Source organism: Lichenostomus cassidix, chromosome 13 (genome assembly GCF_008360975.1).
Source record: "Lichenostomus cassidix isolate B80296 chromosome 13, HeHo_3.0, whole genome shotgun sequence".
NCBI classification, from domain to species: domain Eukaryota; kingdom Metazoa; phylum Chordata; class Aves; order Passeriformes; family Meliphagidae; genus Lichenostomus; species Lichenostomus cassidix.
In genome coordinates this window covers 13929560-13947246 of record NC_139494.1, presented here as the reverse complement: position 1 = coordinate 13947246, position 17687 = coordinate 13929560, and the positions used below count along the sequence as shown (strand labels likewise).

Below are 17687 nucleotides of genomic sequence, written 5' to 3'. Positions count from 1 at the left end.
ATATGAAGGTTTTCTTATTAAGTTTTCTTCCTGAATGATTACGCTTGTTCAAATCAATTCCTAGCCATCTTACAGAGGTTACAACCTTCAATAATTAAATGGGCTATCGTATTGGCTGTTTTGTTCATTATGCTCCAAGTTCCAATTTCTACAAGAGCACTGAAGTGCTAAGATAAAAGGATGTTAAGTTTATTTAATTAGCTATCTGCCATTGTTATCAAAAGGGAAGGTCGGTATCTGACTCAAATTAACACTTTAGATCAGGAAACAAGACAGATGATATCTTCTGACACGGATCCTGGAAACTCTCTGTAGTTGTTTCAGTTATTTTAAAGCTGCTCAGGACATAGAGGATTGCATGAGAAAGAGCAAAAGTCACCAACAGCCAGGGAAGTGCTGCTATGAAAATGTTATTTCAATCACACTTGGGTTCTTTCTCATTTTCAGTTGTTAACATTCTTGCCACTTTTGTCAAGAAGTCACTCTTAGCAGCTTTGAATTTTAACTACACATAATTTTAAACCAACATGAAGCAGGACTGAGCAGGAAATAAGGGTTAATTGTGCTAATAATCAACAGGGCACCACCTCCCAGCTATCCAGAAAAGCTATAGTTGGTTAAAAAAAGAGATGAATTTCAGAACTGTCAACCATCCCTCAGCCTTGAAAATGACACGTCCTTCAGCTGAGAGCTGTTTAGCATTTATCTCAAAGCAAAAAGACAGTGTGAAAGCTCAGAGGTCCTGGAAGAGTTTTAACTGTGGCTCACACAAACCAGAGCCATGGGTACCAACTCTGGAACTGCCCAAAGGATCTAGTGTCTGGATTAAGTCCTTGAAGGGCCACCACTGCCTCGCTCCCCAAATTGTATGTGTATAGCAAGGCCAATGGCCAAAGCAATTTATCCCATGACCATGTCACCTGCCACTTCATGGTTTGTGTTAGGGCTACAGAAACAAGCTTATCCCTTTCCCAAAAACTTACTGGTCTTGATCGGATTTCTTTGGCGTAGAGAGGTTTCAAGAATTCTGAATCTCCTTCAAGCTTCAGACCCTTTTCTGTGATCCTCAGGTTCCCCATTCCATCCTAAAAGACAGGCAAAAAGAAACAACCCTATTAGTTACAATTACTCAATTCACCAGGCTGCCAATACCTGGTTTTTTTTTTTTTTTCCATTGAAGAAAACACGTATAGCACTGGGAGGCACTAGAGAATGCAATTACTTGTGTTATCATTGTAGCTCAGTTTCTGTGAAAAAAAAAAAATCCTATTCAGAACTCTCTGCAATGCCCCCCAGTAAACCATTTACACAGATGAAAGATGTTCCTTTAAGCTAAGTCATTCTCTACTCAGAGAGAGGCAGCGATGCTCTGTGTTAACAGGAAAGTATTCACTGTAATATTCATTGCCTGCCTGTATAATATAATAATATACCTGCTCATTCATAGCAAATCCCTGTAAAGAATGTGTGATTAATATCTGTACAGACACACTGGCACTGAGCAGAACTGTACCAAAATATATTTCACCTCTGGCACATGAAAGCTCTAACTTTTATTAAGATGAGGGATTTAGCTTCATTTAGGCTGTAATTGCTCAAGAAAGGGTATGTAAGAAATGCAGTGTGGGTAAGGATTTGCACAGGTACAGCTGTAATGAAAACAACATCAGATGTAAGGTTTTATTTCTAAGATTCAGGATGGTTGTGAAAGTTTGCAAGGATTGAGGTAAACTTTTTTTTCTGAGGAAAAGATAGTTTGAAGAATACCTTTCAGTAAAAAACTGCAATCACCATGACTGGAGAGTAACACCAGCTCTGTTCCTAACCCCCAGCTGTTTTATGAATTTTATAGGAAAGGGGAATGCATTTGGGTAGAAGACATAAGAAGATCAAGAGGACACCAGGAAAATCCAGGAAAACCATGTGTATTTGGATGTATATCCTGCATGCTTTCAATCCAGCTGCAAAAATGAAACCCCAGCTGCCTTCTTCCTCTTCCTCTCACTGTCAGTTCACCTCCAGCCCCAGTTGAGGAATCAGTGTCCCTCCAAGCGAGTGGCTAACCCCGACAGATTTCCATGAAGTGCTGCCAAAAGGCCTGAATTTGGAGGGATAAAAATCAGAGACACCACACGGCTCAGCAGCGACACTGGGCACCTGCCAGAGCTTCTCCTGTTCCAAGAAGTGCCATTCCCAGATAGTTCCCTGCCAAGTTAAGATTGTTCTTGCCAGAGCCTGGTGTCTTATGAACAAAGGTGATGCTGGCTGATAAACTGACCACTGTCATCTCTGTTTGAACCAAAGGCTGGAGGCAAATTTGAGAGACAGATGCTGGAAATGCTGCTGATTGTAGGGAGGGAATGAGAGATGGGTCATAAAATGCCACTGGCTGTATTTGTTGGCCTGGGTGTAAAATATTGGCTTATGAATTCTGGGTTGGTGGTGGCACAGAAGGGGTTCATTTATCTCAAGCAAAAGGATGGAGGAAAATGAGTGAAATATGATTATGCACCAAAAAGCCCAGATTAAATTTTGATAGCAGTATGCTTTGCCATTCGAGCAAGAAGGAATTATTACAGCTATCTGCAGTCCCTCACGTGTTTTGGGCTGCTAAAAAAACTCCACAATTTTTTTTTCTCCGAAATAGATTATTTCAGTAAGGTTACAAGCCCTGAGGGCTTTCACATAGCAGTGTCTTCTCTGGTTTTATGAAGAGAAGTTGCAGGTCAGAAGTTGCTGAGTGCCCCAGACAGCTGCAAGAAGGAGCTTCTCCATGGATATGCAATGCTGAGCCCTCCAGGGCTTGCTCCTGAGCTGAAGTGGGCAATACTTTTCCAATAATAAGGACCTAGGGATGAAAAGGGACTTGTCAAGCCACTACTGAAGCTGTGGCAAACCAGGAATTCTAGTGGCTCACAACTATGTCCTATTGTGAATAATGATGGAGATCCAGAATTCCACTCTGCTCCTCTCTTGCACGTTTCTCTTTCTCTCCTTCACCCTCTGTCTCCCAAGTGTGGTCCAAAGGATTTTTACACACAAAAAGCATACACATGGGACATTTAGCTGACAGCCAGCAGGTCCTACACATCCCAAAAGAGGTATCAGTGCTATGGGACAATGTACTACAACCAAAGCATCAAGGACACTTTGATTAATCAAAGTAGGTGTATTCTCTTACAAATCCACTGGACTGGAGAAAAAGAGACACTTCCTCATATTTTGTTCTCAATCTTTGATCCTTCTCAGCCTCCAGCTCCCACTCACCTTTCCCTCCTCCTGCAGCTGCCAAAATTAATAAAAGCTGCCCCCATGAGAACACATCCTCTCTTGACTTCCATGGTGTTTGGGAGAGGATGCAATGCTTAGCACTGACTTACCACAATTAACTCACCACTGCTCATGTTTCTCATGATTAAAGCTGACAGCTTTTTGTGGTGACAGTCTGGGTCAGCAGGTGAAAAAAGCATGCAAAGGTTATACCCTGAGTTTAACGAGTAGCTTGGCCTCCAATACAATCACTATAAAATGATATTAATCTGTTATTTCCCATTAGCAAAAAAATAAGGAGCTCACAGGATTATATAGAGGTCCCAAAATACAGATACATTAGAGAAAAATCATTGTTGGAAAGACTACTTCACATGTTGTTTTGGATAAAATATCTTCATCCTCCCTAAATTATATGGTTTAATAACAAATAAATGTCATACTCTGCTACAGAGAATAGATATGAAAGTTCCTATGAAATTTCATGGACTGTGACCTATAAAATGTAGCAGAAAAGTGCCTAGAGTGACAAAGACTGAGATGTTTTATTAAACATTGTGTCTGTGATTGGTATATATCCTTATCTGCCACTCTTCTGCTTGTGAATAAGGAGAAGTATTGATTATTTGATACTCTGCCATCTGAAAATCATTGTTGCTCTCCTTTTTATTAATAGACTCCTCAGCAGAGTGAATGACTTTATAGTGCAGGCACAAGCCAGCTTTGTGGGAGCTCCCAGGAGGCAAACTCCAAACAAGAGGCAGAGTTGGGAACCTTCCCTCCCCACCTGCTTTGAATTTTTCTGCTTTTTTGGGAGGGCATGGCAAAAACTTTCACATCCATTACATCATTTATGCTCTCTTTTTATGCAGTGCCTTGTACTGGACAGGCATAAAAATTTATGTGCTATTGCTGACTGCTCTGGTTTGAAAGGGGACAGCAATCCTGAATAACATAAATGTCATTCTGGGGATGCTGAATGAGAAAGGAATTTGGGGTTTTAGTAGCTTGAGAAGCACCTCATTTTTACAGCCAATTATGAACGATGGTATTACTGTTAGGGGAAGAGCTCAGCATTGATTGTACCTGATCACCAAAACTCCTCTCTGCCTTTTGGATGGCAATGTGGACATACAAGTGGCTAAAACCCAGCTTGTGTTTGTGTTTTAACAGATGTGGTTACTTTCATTTTTTTTAAAATTATTTTTTAATTGCAAGGCTGGTAGCAGGGAGAGCCATTTAACAGCATACGAAAAACAAGCCACCCTAACCAGAGACATGTAACTGCTGTGGTAAAGGCTTTAAGCTGAGAGAGAGCAGGCTTAGATTAGATATTAGGAAGAAATTCTTTGCTGTAAGGGTGGTGAGGCCCTGGCACAGAGAAAATGTGGCTGTCCCATCCCTGGAGGTGTCCTAGGCTAGGCTGGACAGGGCTTGGAGCAGCCTGGGGTAGTAGAAGGTGTCCCTGACATGGCAGGGGTTGGAACATGATGGTCTTTAAGGTCGATCCAAACCCAAACTTTTCTGTAATTCTACAGTAAATACCTGGAATTGGTATTGGCTGCACTGATCTGGATTGATTCCACACAGAGACAGGGAATTTTCAGTACTGTCTCATTCCTGGGCAGCTTTATTAGACCAGGCTGGGCTCATGCTGCAGCTTCACCTTCTCAAGCACCAAGGTGATGGTGACACACATTCCCTGTGTCCCTTGGTGCCAGGATCCTTTATCCTTTACAAACAAGAAATGCAGCCCCAAACTCTTCTGTGCTTCCTCTGCCGAACACAGAGGCAAATTCCATTTTTATTGAGGTCTTTCTAAGGATTTTAAGGACACTGGTGACGGGTGACAGATTGCTCCAGCTATCTGCTGGCCACCACCAGCTCCAGTGGGTGCTTCCCCCTGGTTTTCCCTGCACCTCCATCCCTTTCCAGTTTTCAGGAGGAAAACTGCTGGCAAGGTTTGTCTCAGCACAGCAGGTGAGCATTTATTTTTTTGCTAGGAATAAACTGAAGTTATGTTCAGCGATGTCCTGTGGGAGAGAATTATCTTTGGAGACTGCTCGTGTCAGGTGGCTGAAACACCTGATTATCGTGGCTTGTGTTATTGATTGCTGTGCTCTGCATTGCTTCCAGATATGTGCAAGTTATTACACAGCTCAATACATCCAAAGTTAGGAAAAAACCCTCAGCAAAGGCAAGTGACCTGGTTTTCTTCTCCCCCTCCTGGGAAGATATCTGTGCTGTCCTTTTTCTCTCTGACTTGACATTAAATGTTTCCAGATTCCACAGATTTGAGGAAAGTCTGTACAAAACACATCGCTGCCAGTTCTTCACAGCCTCAAACTTGTTCTGATTGCATCTGCCCTCCCTCCTTCTCCTCATTTTCCTCTGCTAATTTGTCATCTTAATAAGCATCCCAGTATCCAGCTGTGGATCAGCAGCAATATTTTCCTATGGAAGCCACCTATGAGCAGCACCAGTCCCATAAAATTAAATCTGGTTACACAGAGCAACACAGACTCCAAGGTAAGGAGACAATGTGTGAAAACTTCTTCCTCTGGCATAAGACTTTGCTTTGAGCCTTACAGACTCAGGTTTATGGGGCCAGCAGAGAAACCCAAGTCAACACAGCATTACACAGCATAACTGATCATATCCCTGTGTGCACAGATCCAGGATTATGCTCTTAATTGCACTCTGAGGTCTCATGTCCACAACTGGAATCATCTCCCTCTTCCTCGGGTTATTGACCTCAGATGTTTCTGTCTCATGCCTTTCCGGTAGCATTTGCTAAATTATCATTTAGAGGTGATAGGCACAGGGCAGGAAAAGCTGTGCTGAGACCTCAGGGGGTGAAGGAAGGTGACCCCAAGTGCCTTGGATCACTGCAGCACAGTGTAGATCCCTCTCCAGGGAAGCAGGGAGACACTGATGAAGCACAGCCAAACTTTTGCAGCTATTTGGTGCACTAAAACAACATTATAAATGGCAAGAGTAGCAATCAGCTAACTCACTGCTCCCTGCAGAAGGCTCCATCCAGAACTTCATCACAGCCTGTGAGGAGACACATCTAAATAATCTCTGGTGCTGCAGTCATCACTCACAGGAGACATGGAGCTGAATGAACACAGAGCAGCTGTGGGAGTCACCCACTGGAAAAAGACCTCTGGAGGCTGATGTTGAAGTTGTATGAGCTCTGTAGGCACTTTTAGCTCCTTCCATAGGTATGGAGTCGCTTATGGTAGCTACAGGAAAGTCAGGTGCTTTCTAGCTTACAAAGGAACTTTGTGCAAGTGGAGGAAATTGCCTGCAGACCGTTATGGTGAATGGAAAATTCAGCCCAAACAAAGCCCATGCAAAGCTCAGAGCCACTCCTTTCCAGTGGTGACTCCTGGCTTTGGGAGCTCCTCTGCAGGGCTGCAGAAACAGGCAGAAAACGAGAAGAGGTGATACAATGGAAAGAGAGCAAGAGCTGAAAGGACATCTCAGCCACAGCCATGAGATTTCATGCAGAACATGTTGGCTTCATTCCCACCAGGCTGGCATCAGGGATGATTTCCAAATGCACATTCCCATAGCACACTCCCCCTCTGTCAGTTCCATCCACATTGTCCAGGTGCTCCAGAGCCAACACCATTTATGAGGAAAGTTACTCAAAGAGCCCCATGAAGCTCTCATGGAAGGCAAAAGACACTGATAAATTTGATTTAGGGGAAGTTAACTAGAAAAGTCTTAACAAGCAGGAAGAACAGGCTCAAATGTGGGTTTCCAATTACTGTTTCAAGTAAGTTACAACTGACCACAGCAACTAAATCTTACCCGTTGAAACAATTCCAAACCAGTGTTGGAACAATTTCTAAACAAATCCTTCAGCCAGAGCTTGAAGAAAGCTCAGCTCTGGATTTACTGCACAGTGCTGGAATTACTCTAGGCAGGAGGTATTTCTTTCCAAAGCAAAGTGCTAGTGAGTTTATTCAAAGTATGGTCAGGTGTGGTACCACAAACCCAGGATTTCTGTGAATTAAGCCACCCCCACCTGAGAGTACATTTTGCAGGGAAAAAGATTCACAGTCCTTTTGGGGAAATGATTATGAATCCCAGCATTGTTACTACAACCCAACCATCATACCCAGAATTCCTCTCTAGGGTAATAATTTCCCTTTCCATCGGTGCAGCAGGGAAGAGATGGAAACTTGGCTTTCACTCCTCCAATTCCTTGTTACAGAGCACTTTGGCACTGCAGCATTATAAAATGAGCCATGTTCTCTTGAGCACTTTTCTGCTTTTTTACTCCAACACAAATAGTAAGGTTTCACATCTTATCATCAATATACATTCCAAATGTGTCCCTTGAATTCTCCATCTTTTTTAGTCTAGATCATTACCATAATTATGCTAACTAAAAGGGAAAAATCCCATCCTGCAGAAATTTGTGCTCACTCAGAAGTGGAAAAAAAAAGATTTCTATACTCGTAGAAACAAGAAGTCTTCCAGTGCTGTGATTTAATAATAAAATCTGCACAGAAATTCACTGATGCAGAGGGTGCAGAAAAAGTTCTTATAAATTATCACCTAATGCTCCTTAACAGAGAAAATCTGCCAATCAGCAAATGAAGGACAGAACAAACACTTCTTTCTTCAGACTATAAAGATCTTGGACAAAAAGTCCTTCATGGCATCACTTCTGCAAGTTACACTGAGGCTGATTGGATTCACTCATCTTCATAGTGCTGGAAGAAGTTCCAGGGAGAAGAAGGAATTTTTTTTCCTTTATCTTAGTGGATTCCCTTTCGTTTCTGTCCTTACACTCTGAAGTAAGATTTTTCTGACTAATGCAGCATTTAGCAGTTCCCCCAACCAGCAGTGAAGCTGCAGATTAAGGTGACAGAGTGAAGAGGAAAGTACCAGGTCTCCTGTGGCGTATCTGGAGGTGAGCTCTCAGAAATAGAGCCAATTATTGGGTCATTTTTGTCTGATGTGAACATGCCAAAACAACTCAGGGGCATTAATTAGAGCATAACACCAGGTCTGGGCGAAGGAATGAAGCTCATGCAAACATGCTCTGGTTTCAATCTCCTCCAAGATCCACACCAACACCCAAGGGAGCACAAAGCAGGGGTGCAAAGAGAGCAGCAGGGCTGTGACCACTCTCACAAGTCCCATCCCTAAGGCACACTGCATGATCCCATCTCAGCAGAGGGATTTTTGGGGTCAGCTGCACTGAGCTTCCCCAACCCCACCACAGCTGTGTGATAAACTTGCTGCTGTGGCAACACCAGCCTGCAAAGAGGGGCTGATCATGATGGGGATGTGTATTTTCAGCTGCTTCATTTACACTCCTCCTCTATTTTCTCTGTCTCCAAAAGCCAGGAGAAACCAGGGTGGGCAGGGAGGAATATTTTCAATGTCCCTCACTTAATCACTTCTGAGCCCCCATTCAGCCAATATCAGTATTTAACTGATGAGCTTGCACTTGAAGATAATCACCCCCTGCTACCTCTGCAGCCAGGGGAGAGAAAATGGCAAAAGGGTCCATCCAGGACCCAAACTGCTCCCTCAAGTGCTTCTTACCATCTCCTGTGGAACCCTCCAAGGTGATTTAGGCACTTTTCTGGTTGCCTATAGATTGCTGCAATAAACCTGGACCTCAGTGCAAAGGGCACTAGAAGTGCAACAGGACTCAAAAAGAAAACAAATTGGTCACCAGGCAAACAAATAAACAGGTATCATGAAATAAAGTATACTTAAAAAATGTTATTCCAACTATATCCACACAGAGTGACTTCAGGGATTTTTTTTTTTTTTTCTTAATCAAGACTCATACTTTCAATAAGAGATCGGAGATTGAGCACGTTCAATTTATTTGCACAGGTAGGTAAAGAAAATTTCCTTGAAAATCAAATTCTCTTTTTTGAGAGGAATCCACAGTCCTATTGTTAAGAAACTGCCCTCATGGCCGAAGAACCGCCACTGAATTTTATAGCTGTATTTGTCACAAAAAATACATTACTTTGCTCTTTCACTATCAGAATATACTGAAAAATAATTTAAACTCTCTTCCAGACTTATCTGCAGTGTGTCTATGACATTGTTTTTAGCAAGGGAGGCTCTGGGGATGGCAGAGAAATGAGAGAACTGAAAGTGCTGCTCCCAGAGAGGCTGAAATAAGTATATTGCTTCTATTGCTCTCTGAACAATTGCCAGTAAATAATTATTCATAGAGGAAAATGTATGAGTATGTTTAGGGTCCCTCACCACCACAAATGGTGGGCAAAGAATGAGATCTGATTTGGAGTGCATGTATTGATTTCAAACAGCTCCATCAATTCACACCCACCTGGTACCTGGCCAGAATGGTTTGGATTAGAAGGAATCCTAAAAACCACCTCATTTCAACCCCCCTGTCACGGGCAGGGACATCTCCCAGGCAAACCAGGCTCTCCTCAAAGGGAAACTGAGGCACACAGTCAGGAATTCACCAGGATGAGAGACCTGGGCCAAGGGAAGCACTAGCAAGGTTTATCTCTCACACCCTGGGTGTGACAGTGCTGCAGCTGAGGAACTATAAATATCCTACTTATGAGAAACAACAGATTCATTTCAGCAACTTCCAGATGCCAATAATTCAGACTCCAGCTACTCTCCCATCTCCCTGCAGTTTGCATTCCTTTCCTCCTTGCCAGAAGGTGCATTATGCTTAATGCCCCTTGTCTTCCTCACAACTTTCTAATGCACACTCAGAAGTGTTTACTAGACTGAAACCAGTGATGATTATACAGTAAGGGGACTAGGAACTTGCTGGTCATCAACCCAAATCCAAAAGCCTCCTGCAAGACAGCATTTCCTGATGTCATATCCAAAATAATCATCATGGTAGTTTATAGATTTGCAAAGCAACACAGAGATAATTTTCCCACTGTTTATTTTCTGAGGAAAATAAAGGCAATAAGGTTTTTTTTGGTTTTTTTTTTTTGTCTCCAGAACTCATGTGTGGGGTGCTTTTAATTTCAAATTATTTATTGAGTGGGTGCTTACTGAGTCATAGGGGACTTTTGCCAGATGCCAAGAGATTCTCTTGGAATTCAGGAGCACAATATTATGTGTGTGAAAGTCAGGTGGTTACCTGAAATAGCCAAAAATCACATGCAAAAATATACAGCAGGCATCAGCAAGTGACAACAGAGCAAGAGACAGCAGCTTTTTAAAATACTTTTTTTAAACAGAGGGTCTTAAAGCCACAGGAAAGTGATTGCTCTGACTGTGCCTTGGCCTTTAGACAGCACGGCTCTGTGTGCCTCTTCATTACAGAAATTTGCCTTCTTTGGGGATATTAGCATTTCCTCCTCATTCTGCTCCTTTCTGAAACATGACACCAGCAGAAACAAATGCAGTGACTCACAACCTGCACAGTCAGTTATTAATTTATCCACTGTGTGAAACCTCACCTCAGCTTTAAAAACCTTTTTCACCAGCACCAAGATTCTTTAAACCACGAAATCTTTTGAAATAAATACTAAGTGTCTCCAATCTGGATCTACCTTATAATGAAACCATTTTGAACCTTCCTGCAGACCAAATGTATTTCAGACATGAGCTGCTCCAGTCTTGCAGCAACACCCTCATGAGTCAGAAGTGATGCTCCCTCCCTCCAGGCTGGCAGAATGAGCAAGGGCCAGCAAATCAAACATGTTGTATTCTCCAGTGGGTGCCTGCAAGCTTTGGCAGAAGTCCCTGGTTATGTTCCCTGGGACCTTTGTAAGGAAAATAAACAAAGCAGTGACAGGAGGAGGATGCAGCCCTGGCAGGGAGAGGCTGCTCAGTCCCACAGGGCTTGGCATGCTTGCAGGCAGGGAGCTGGAGACAGCACCAGGCTAAATTAAAATAAGGTTAAATTAACAGTAAAGCAATGGAATTGGTGAAAGGCTTTTGGTCAGCCAGTGCTGCTGGCTGGGAGGTCACTGGGATGCTCTCTGCAGGCAGAGCAGGGCTGGCTGAGATGCAGCAAAAGGAAACTCAGCTCTTCATCATGTTCCAGACAGGGCTCTGATGGTAACCTAGACTTTTTTTACAGCTTCTTGGCCATTTTGGCAGCCTGTGCTTTTTACTGCCTGGGTAGGATTTTTCTGTCCAAAAAAAAAAAGTCTCTGGGGGATAATGACACATAATCACCAACTGCTGCACTTGATCAGGGACCAAACCTGCTGGAAAAGGAACTTCTATCCATTAAAAGAACAAAAAAAGCACAGAGAAAAACACACCGAGGGTAACACTTGTATTTCCCTTTGGCTGGCCTTTGGTGAGCATCCAGATCCTGCCTTCAGTCTGCCTGAAGCCACGAGATTTTGGTCCCTCTCTGCACATCTGCCCAGGACAGGGCTGTGACAACAGGGCTGTGACAACAGGGCTGGAGCTCAGCACCACTGTCACCTCCTCCCCTTCCCATCCACCTAAACCCTAAACAATATTTCTCTTTCTTGTTCTGGCTTTCCTCACTGACCTACTTGACAATGTTAGTGAATTTAATCTCAAAACACTCAGGGATGGAGGGCAAAAAATATTTTTCCCAGGCTTCCGATAAAGAACGTCGTTTCAGGGAGCTTAAAAGGCTCAGTGGGACATTCTGGTGACCAGAGGAAATTTAGAGCCCCATGATAAATTTGGGATATTAATGTAAGAATAAAGCTGAACTGCTAGAAGCAATATCTTATTGACAAAAGTGCTAGAAAGCTGCAAAGGTAATAAAGCAGGAATTGAGATGGATTACTGGGGATATGTTTTTGATTGTATTACTCAATGGCAGCTGTTGGGTACCTTGTGAAGCCTTTGCATGCTTGGGTAAAATAATGCACCTATAAATATCTGGCCTGAATGGGACTGTTAATTAGAGTAACTATGCTAAATGTGGTCAGTGACTTGTTATCAAGGCAGAGGTACCAGTGCAAGTGTTAATTATTCTAATTGGTTATTGCCAGTCTGTCTGTTGACACTGTAGGAAATGTATAGTTTATAGCTATGGATATATATCATGGCTATTTCCCATTTAATGTTTATTAAACAAAAAAAAATCCAATGTTTTTCCTTTTTGTTATTGGTGAGGCCTTAAAGACATGAGCAGTCTTGGCAACCAGTGCAATGCACTGTGTTTCTCTAGAAAACCCATGGAAAATATCTAAAATGGGGAATAAATATCTCACCTGGGGAATGGGACCAGCTCACCACAATGCATTCCTATGGGATGTTTTCTGCTTTATCAAACAATTTCTAAATTAGGAAATGTATGACAAAATATTCTGACTTTAATTAGTGTTCCAAGTTTCTGTAGGCTGTAGGAGACATTCTTGAGAAAACCATGTTTATTTTTCTCATGCTTTGAGATTATGTCATGATGTTTATTTCCAGCATTTGTTACCAAACGCTGCAGGTCAAAATGTTGCATGGCTTTGTGAGAAGTCCTAGAATTTGTTAAAAATGAATTGCCTAAATACTGGGTATTTCTGTTAAACAAAAAACTTATTTAAATATTTCCTTATGGTCAGCAGCATCCTTTCCAAAACTGAAGAAAAAAATGAGAAAAAACCCCACAATTCTTATAAAGTGGCTGTGGAAGTCTTTGTAACTTGAAAGACTTTTTTTAGGAGTAAGCTTGAAAAGATCTGTTTTGGAGGTGAAAATCCTCTGTATATAACTTAAGGATGGTTTGAGTTATTTTGGGCAGAATTTTAATTTTTGTGAAACGATGAAAGAACCAAAGGAATATCTCAAAAGGCAGACTCTACTGAAGGAAAATAAACATTGAAACACTAATTATATAGACACAGGGAGTATTTCTGCTACTCAAAAAAATAAACAGAAAGAAAATTGGGATTCGGCTGCAAACTCATTAACAACCTGTACTTTCAAAGCTTATTGATGTGTCTAGGGCAAATATATCATAGAAATAATGCAATTTACAGGAAAGCTATGGAAAGCCAAATATATAAACCCTCTGACTCAAACCCTTCCTCATTCAGCATTTGTCTGATCTCAACATTTTTTTTTGTCTCAGCTGGGCCAACTCTTCCACTTCTACTATGAAATTCTGCAATGAGTTTGTTAAAGTCCTGCTAAAGGGTTTTGTTTTTTTTAAACTTTCATCCTCCTCTATCACAATTACGAGGGAAGAAAATCTTATGTAACATAAGATAATAATAGCTTCGCTTGTTAAATATCAGACAAAGTATTTCTGGAAAAGCGTTGGAAAGTAACATCAGTAAATAGACAAAATAGCAGGGTATAGAATTCATATTAGTAATTAATTTGTCTCTTCCAAGACAGCTCCCTGAATGATGTGCAGGTAGCTGAAATGAAACACATTAATTGCCTTAATTTATCTCAGAGTTTCTTTCGGAGTCTTTGCCTGTTTTAAACAGGTTAAGGAACCAAAGGTGTGCAAAGAGCACCCAAGTCACTTCCAACAGAACTTTCCACCTCTGACCTGCTCTGTTTACTCTGACATGAAAGAGGACTCTATTAATGCATTTTTTCCCACACTACAATTCGTGGCTCAAGGAGAACAAGAGTCCAAACTTCTGGACTTTTGGATGGATCCTTCCAGCTGGAACTTGCCATTGAAGTTCAGTGGAGGTGTGGAATGGAGAGATGCACTTCCCTGAGCTCTGCATAAGTGACCTTGTGGCTCCCCACACAAAACTGCCTTGCACAGAACAAATTTACCCAGATTTTCCTCAGCTGTTTCATTTCCCACAGGTTCCTTGTCATTGTTTCATTACCTGCTGTCCTTTTCCTGTGAAACCACATTTTACTGAAAAAAGGCTACGAAGAGCAAATGCAGCTATCACTGAACAAACAAGCCATGGGTGCACCAGACTTTCAGAGGAATCTTACAGCATTTTCTCATTTACAATGAATGATCTCCTCTTTGCCATAGCATCAAAAGTAGTTTTTTTGTCTGCTTACTGTCTAATTTTCAATTGTTATTTTTCTGCTGGCTTTCTAAAGAATTTCTTGTTTGTTAGAGCAAGGCAGAGATTCCTAAATCACTGAAAAATACAATCTTGTTTACTTACCTTTTGGATAATGCAAACAACCTACATATACATTTACTTTTTAAGATTTTCCTCTAGCTGTTGAATTGTACATTTTTAGTGTCTTGTTAAGCTCTCTATAAATCTTTCAGAAAGAGTCACTGTGAGCTCTCCATGTTTTGGCTCCTAGCTGCATTTGGGACTGCATTCAAATATTTGTGTTCTTCGAGTTCCAAGAAACATCTTATCTGTCCCTATAATCACCAAAGGAATTTTGCATAAAACAGCCTTTTATTTTCAGAACATTTGGCTATCAGTTTCTCTTTCAGATGAGAGATGCAGACCCTGGTTCACTGGTTAGCAGCTGCCTGTATCCAAAATTCTCCTCTGGAAGAAGGTGACAGGGGAAGGGGAAGGATGGGCATGGCACTTTCTCCTCCCCAGTGCCCGAAATTTTGGTGAAAGCCACTCTCCAATTTAGTTCAATTAGTTCTCTAATTCCACATGAATTCCACCTCATAGACTTCAAACTCCTGTTTATTGCTCACATTGTTTTAAAGACACACAGTTAACAAAAGCTTGTGCCACAGTTAATAGGGGCAATATCTTTAATTGGCATAGCCAGGAAACATCAACAGCTGTCCTTGGATTATCTACAGAGTGTCTTTCACTTGCAATGGCAGTGGAGACAAAAACCTATTAATTCAGATTAATTAATGGCCTTATGGATGCTAGTGTGGACATCCAGTGGATGCTTGTTCAGCAAAACAAAGGGGTGTGTGTTTAATTGTGGTTCATTCCGGGCTGATCCATTAACTGTTGTGTGTCTTCCCAAGAATGCACGTTCATTAACTCTAGTTAATTGCTATTCAATTACCTTGAGTTATAATATGTCCCCAAACACCAGTGCAGAAAGACCCCCTGGAGATTTTGTGTACTTCAGCCATTAATTAAGACATACCATGTATTGTTGGTAACTGATTACATCTACTTTGAAATAATAACTTCACAGCCACGCTTAAACTGTTTCCTATTAGGATTTTTTCAAATCTCCTGTATAGGGTAATTGGAGTGATAACATTTCTTCCTTGCAATAAAGCACACTTGGTTATTATTATTACTGCACTTGCCCAAAGATGTTCCGTGTCATCATTTTTTTTTAATATAACCCACTTATTTAGATGGAAAGAACAAATTATATTCAACCTGATTATCTCAGAATGATACTCATGTGATGACAGATGTTTTGTAAATTTTAGGGGGTTTTCACTTCATTTTCAAATGTTTTTTTAGATCTTTTTCTGCAGCCTTTAAGTAGAAATTCCAAACCAGTACCTTACCATTCATCTTTTGATATTTTTGGCTCCTGCTAACAGAAACCCAGCATAGCCAAAGCCTTTCTTTTCACAAACTACAGCAATTCTGATAAACAATAGTGAGGAACAATTGACAAAGACCCCAGACAGTCACCACAGCAAGAAACTAAAGCTTTTTAATAATAAAGCACAGCAGCGAACAAGTAATATGCTAGCATCTCTCTCCAACACTGAAATGTATTTAAGGGAAATAAAGTGATCAATACCTTGCCAGTATTTGAAAAGAAGACAAAATTTAAGGCCTTAGGGTGCAACTTCATAAAAAAAAGAACTAATGTAAAATTTTCTTTTAATTTAACATAAACTCCACATTAAAGCTAAGAAAAAAAGAATTAGAGCTAAGACCAAAGACAAAGCTGTAGCAATAATGTTCTTAAAACTGGTAAATGCCATTCAAATATATTTCTACTAAATATTTTGTCCTTAAGCCCCTCCTGGATACTTCTATCAGATGAAAAACGAACCACAGAAAACTTTTAAAGTTGTTATATCCAATGAGCCCTCTAAAGCTTCTGCTATGAGCTGGGGAGGGAAGGAGGGATCCCATCCCATCCCATCCCATCCCATCCCATCCCATCCCATCCCATCCCATCCCATCCCATCCCATCCCATCCCATCCCATCCCATGAGCTCCCCACGGAAAACTCTCTGCCCCAGAGGAGAATTTTATCACACCATTAACAAAGCAAAGATACCAGAAGCACCCATTTCCTCCCAATATTCTCTAGCTGATGCCAAAAGACAAGCTTTACAAATTTTGAAAACTTGTTAAAGTTCTCAACTTCTAAACAAGTGAAACTGGGTTTTGGATGTGTGTGTGTGTGGATGGCTAGCCAACTGCTGCCAGAGCAGCTTGCAGCTCTCCCAGTTATGATCCTTGTCAATCTGAGAAAAAAATTACTAAAATTGTGGTTTTATTGTGGTGTCTTTGTTAACTGGGAAAAGGGCAGAGATAGCACTGCTAGCTCTGAACTCACCTCAGCAGCCCAATGGTTCCCTGGTGGGCAATGGAAACAGAAGAGACAGAAGAAAAACAAGTGAAGGATAAATGAAGCACTAAAATAGCCAGTTTTTCTGGGAGTATATTTAAAACAAAACATATATAAAAGTAGCAGCAGATCTCTTTGTTTCTGAATCACAGAGTCACAGAACCAGAAGATCTGTTGCTCTGATAACAGCCATTAAACCATGGAGAAATGAACTATCTGCTTCTGCCCACCGGAGTGACAGAAATCTGAAGGAAAACCCAGCTCTTGCCTCCCCTGGGCCACTCTGCAGGGAAGATGTGGAGAAGTGGGGAAGGACTGCAGCACTGTGGTGAGCACAGGCAGGCAGGAGATGATCCTGGATGCTTTAAATGGTCTCCAGCCCCTGTTATTCTGCCTCCCTCACAGGGCATTGCTCTGCATGAGCACATAGAGACACTTCACCGAGCTCCAGTGCCTGGAGAAGTCCTGATTCACAGGGCTGGGATGAGCATCAGGCATGAAAGCCATGTTTAATCCTTTACAGCCTTTCCTTCCCAATGTCACTGATCTTAGGACTCCCTTTTTGCCAACATCCTTCCTTCCCCCTCTGCTCCTCCCTGGTACAGTGATGAATTGTGGCACTTCCAGTGCCAAGAGGAAGAGCCAAGGCAAGAAGCAGCCGCAGCAGGGCTGTGCTGAGCTGCAGAACATGACACTTGCACTGCTAAAGCAGCCAAAAAACAGCTCACAGTCCATCTAACACAAGGCTCCCATCACCATCAGACCTTGCCAATCTCTAATATCAGCATAAAAGAAGGGGAAAATTTCCAGCTGTACCTGGAATGTTGCTCTGTGCTCCATCAGAGCACCTTGGGAAGCTGGAGCTGTGACATTCTCCTGGAAATCTTTTTAGTGTCTCTGATCCCCTAAAACAGACAGGCAACCCCAATCCCCTCTGCCAGAGCCCCAAAGCCATGCAGTAGACATCTTTGCCCACCCTGCAGATGACCTCTCAGTGCAGCTCCCAGGGGAACAAATTTCCATTA

The 17687-nt window shown here is 41.8% G+C and overlaps 1 protein-coding gene across 9 annotated transcripts in view; it reads right to left on the bottom strand.

Moving 5' to 3' along the window:
• SGCD (sarcoglycan delta) overlaps nucleotides 1–17687 on the bottom strand; it is a 309325-nt gene that overhangs the window by 72865 nt on the left and 218773 nt on the right. For all 9 annotated transcript variants that reach the window (XM_085073813.1, XM_085073812.1, XM_085073811.1 and 6 more), the window contains one exon: nucleotides 984–1085. In XM_085073813.1, the coding sequence (XP_084929939.1) occupies nucleotides 984–1085 (102 nt within the window). The remainder of the gene's footprint in view (nucleotides 1–983; nucleotides 1086–17687) is intronic.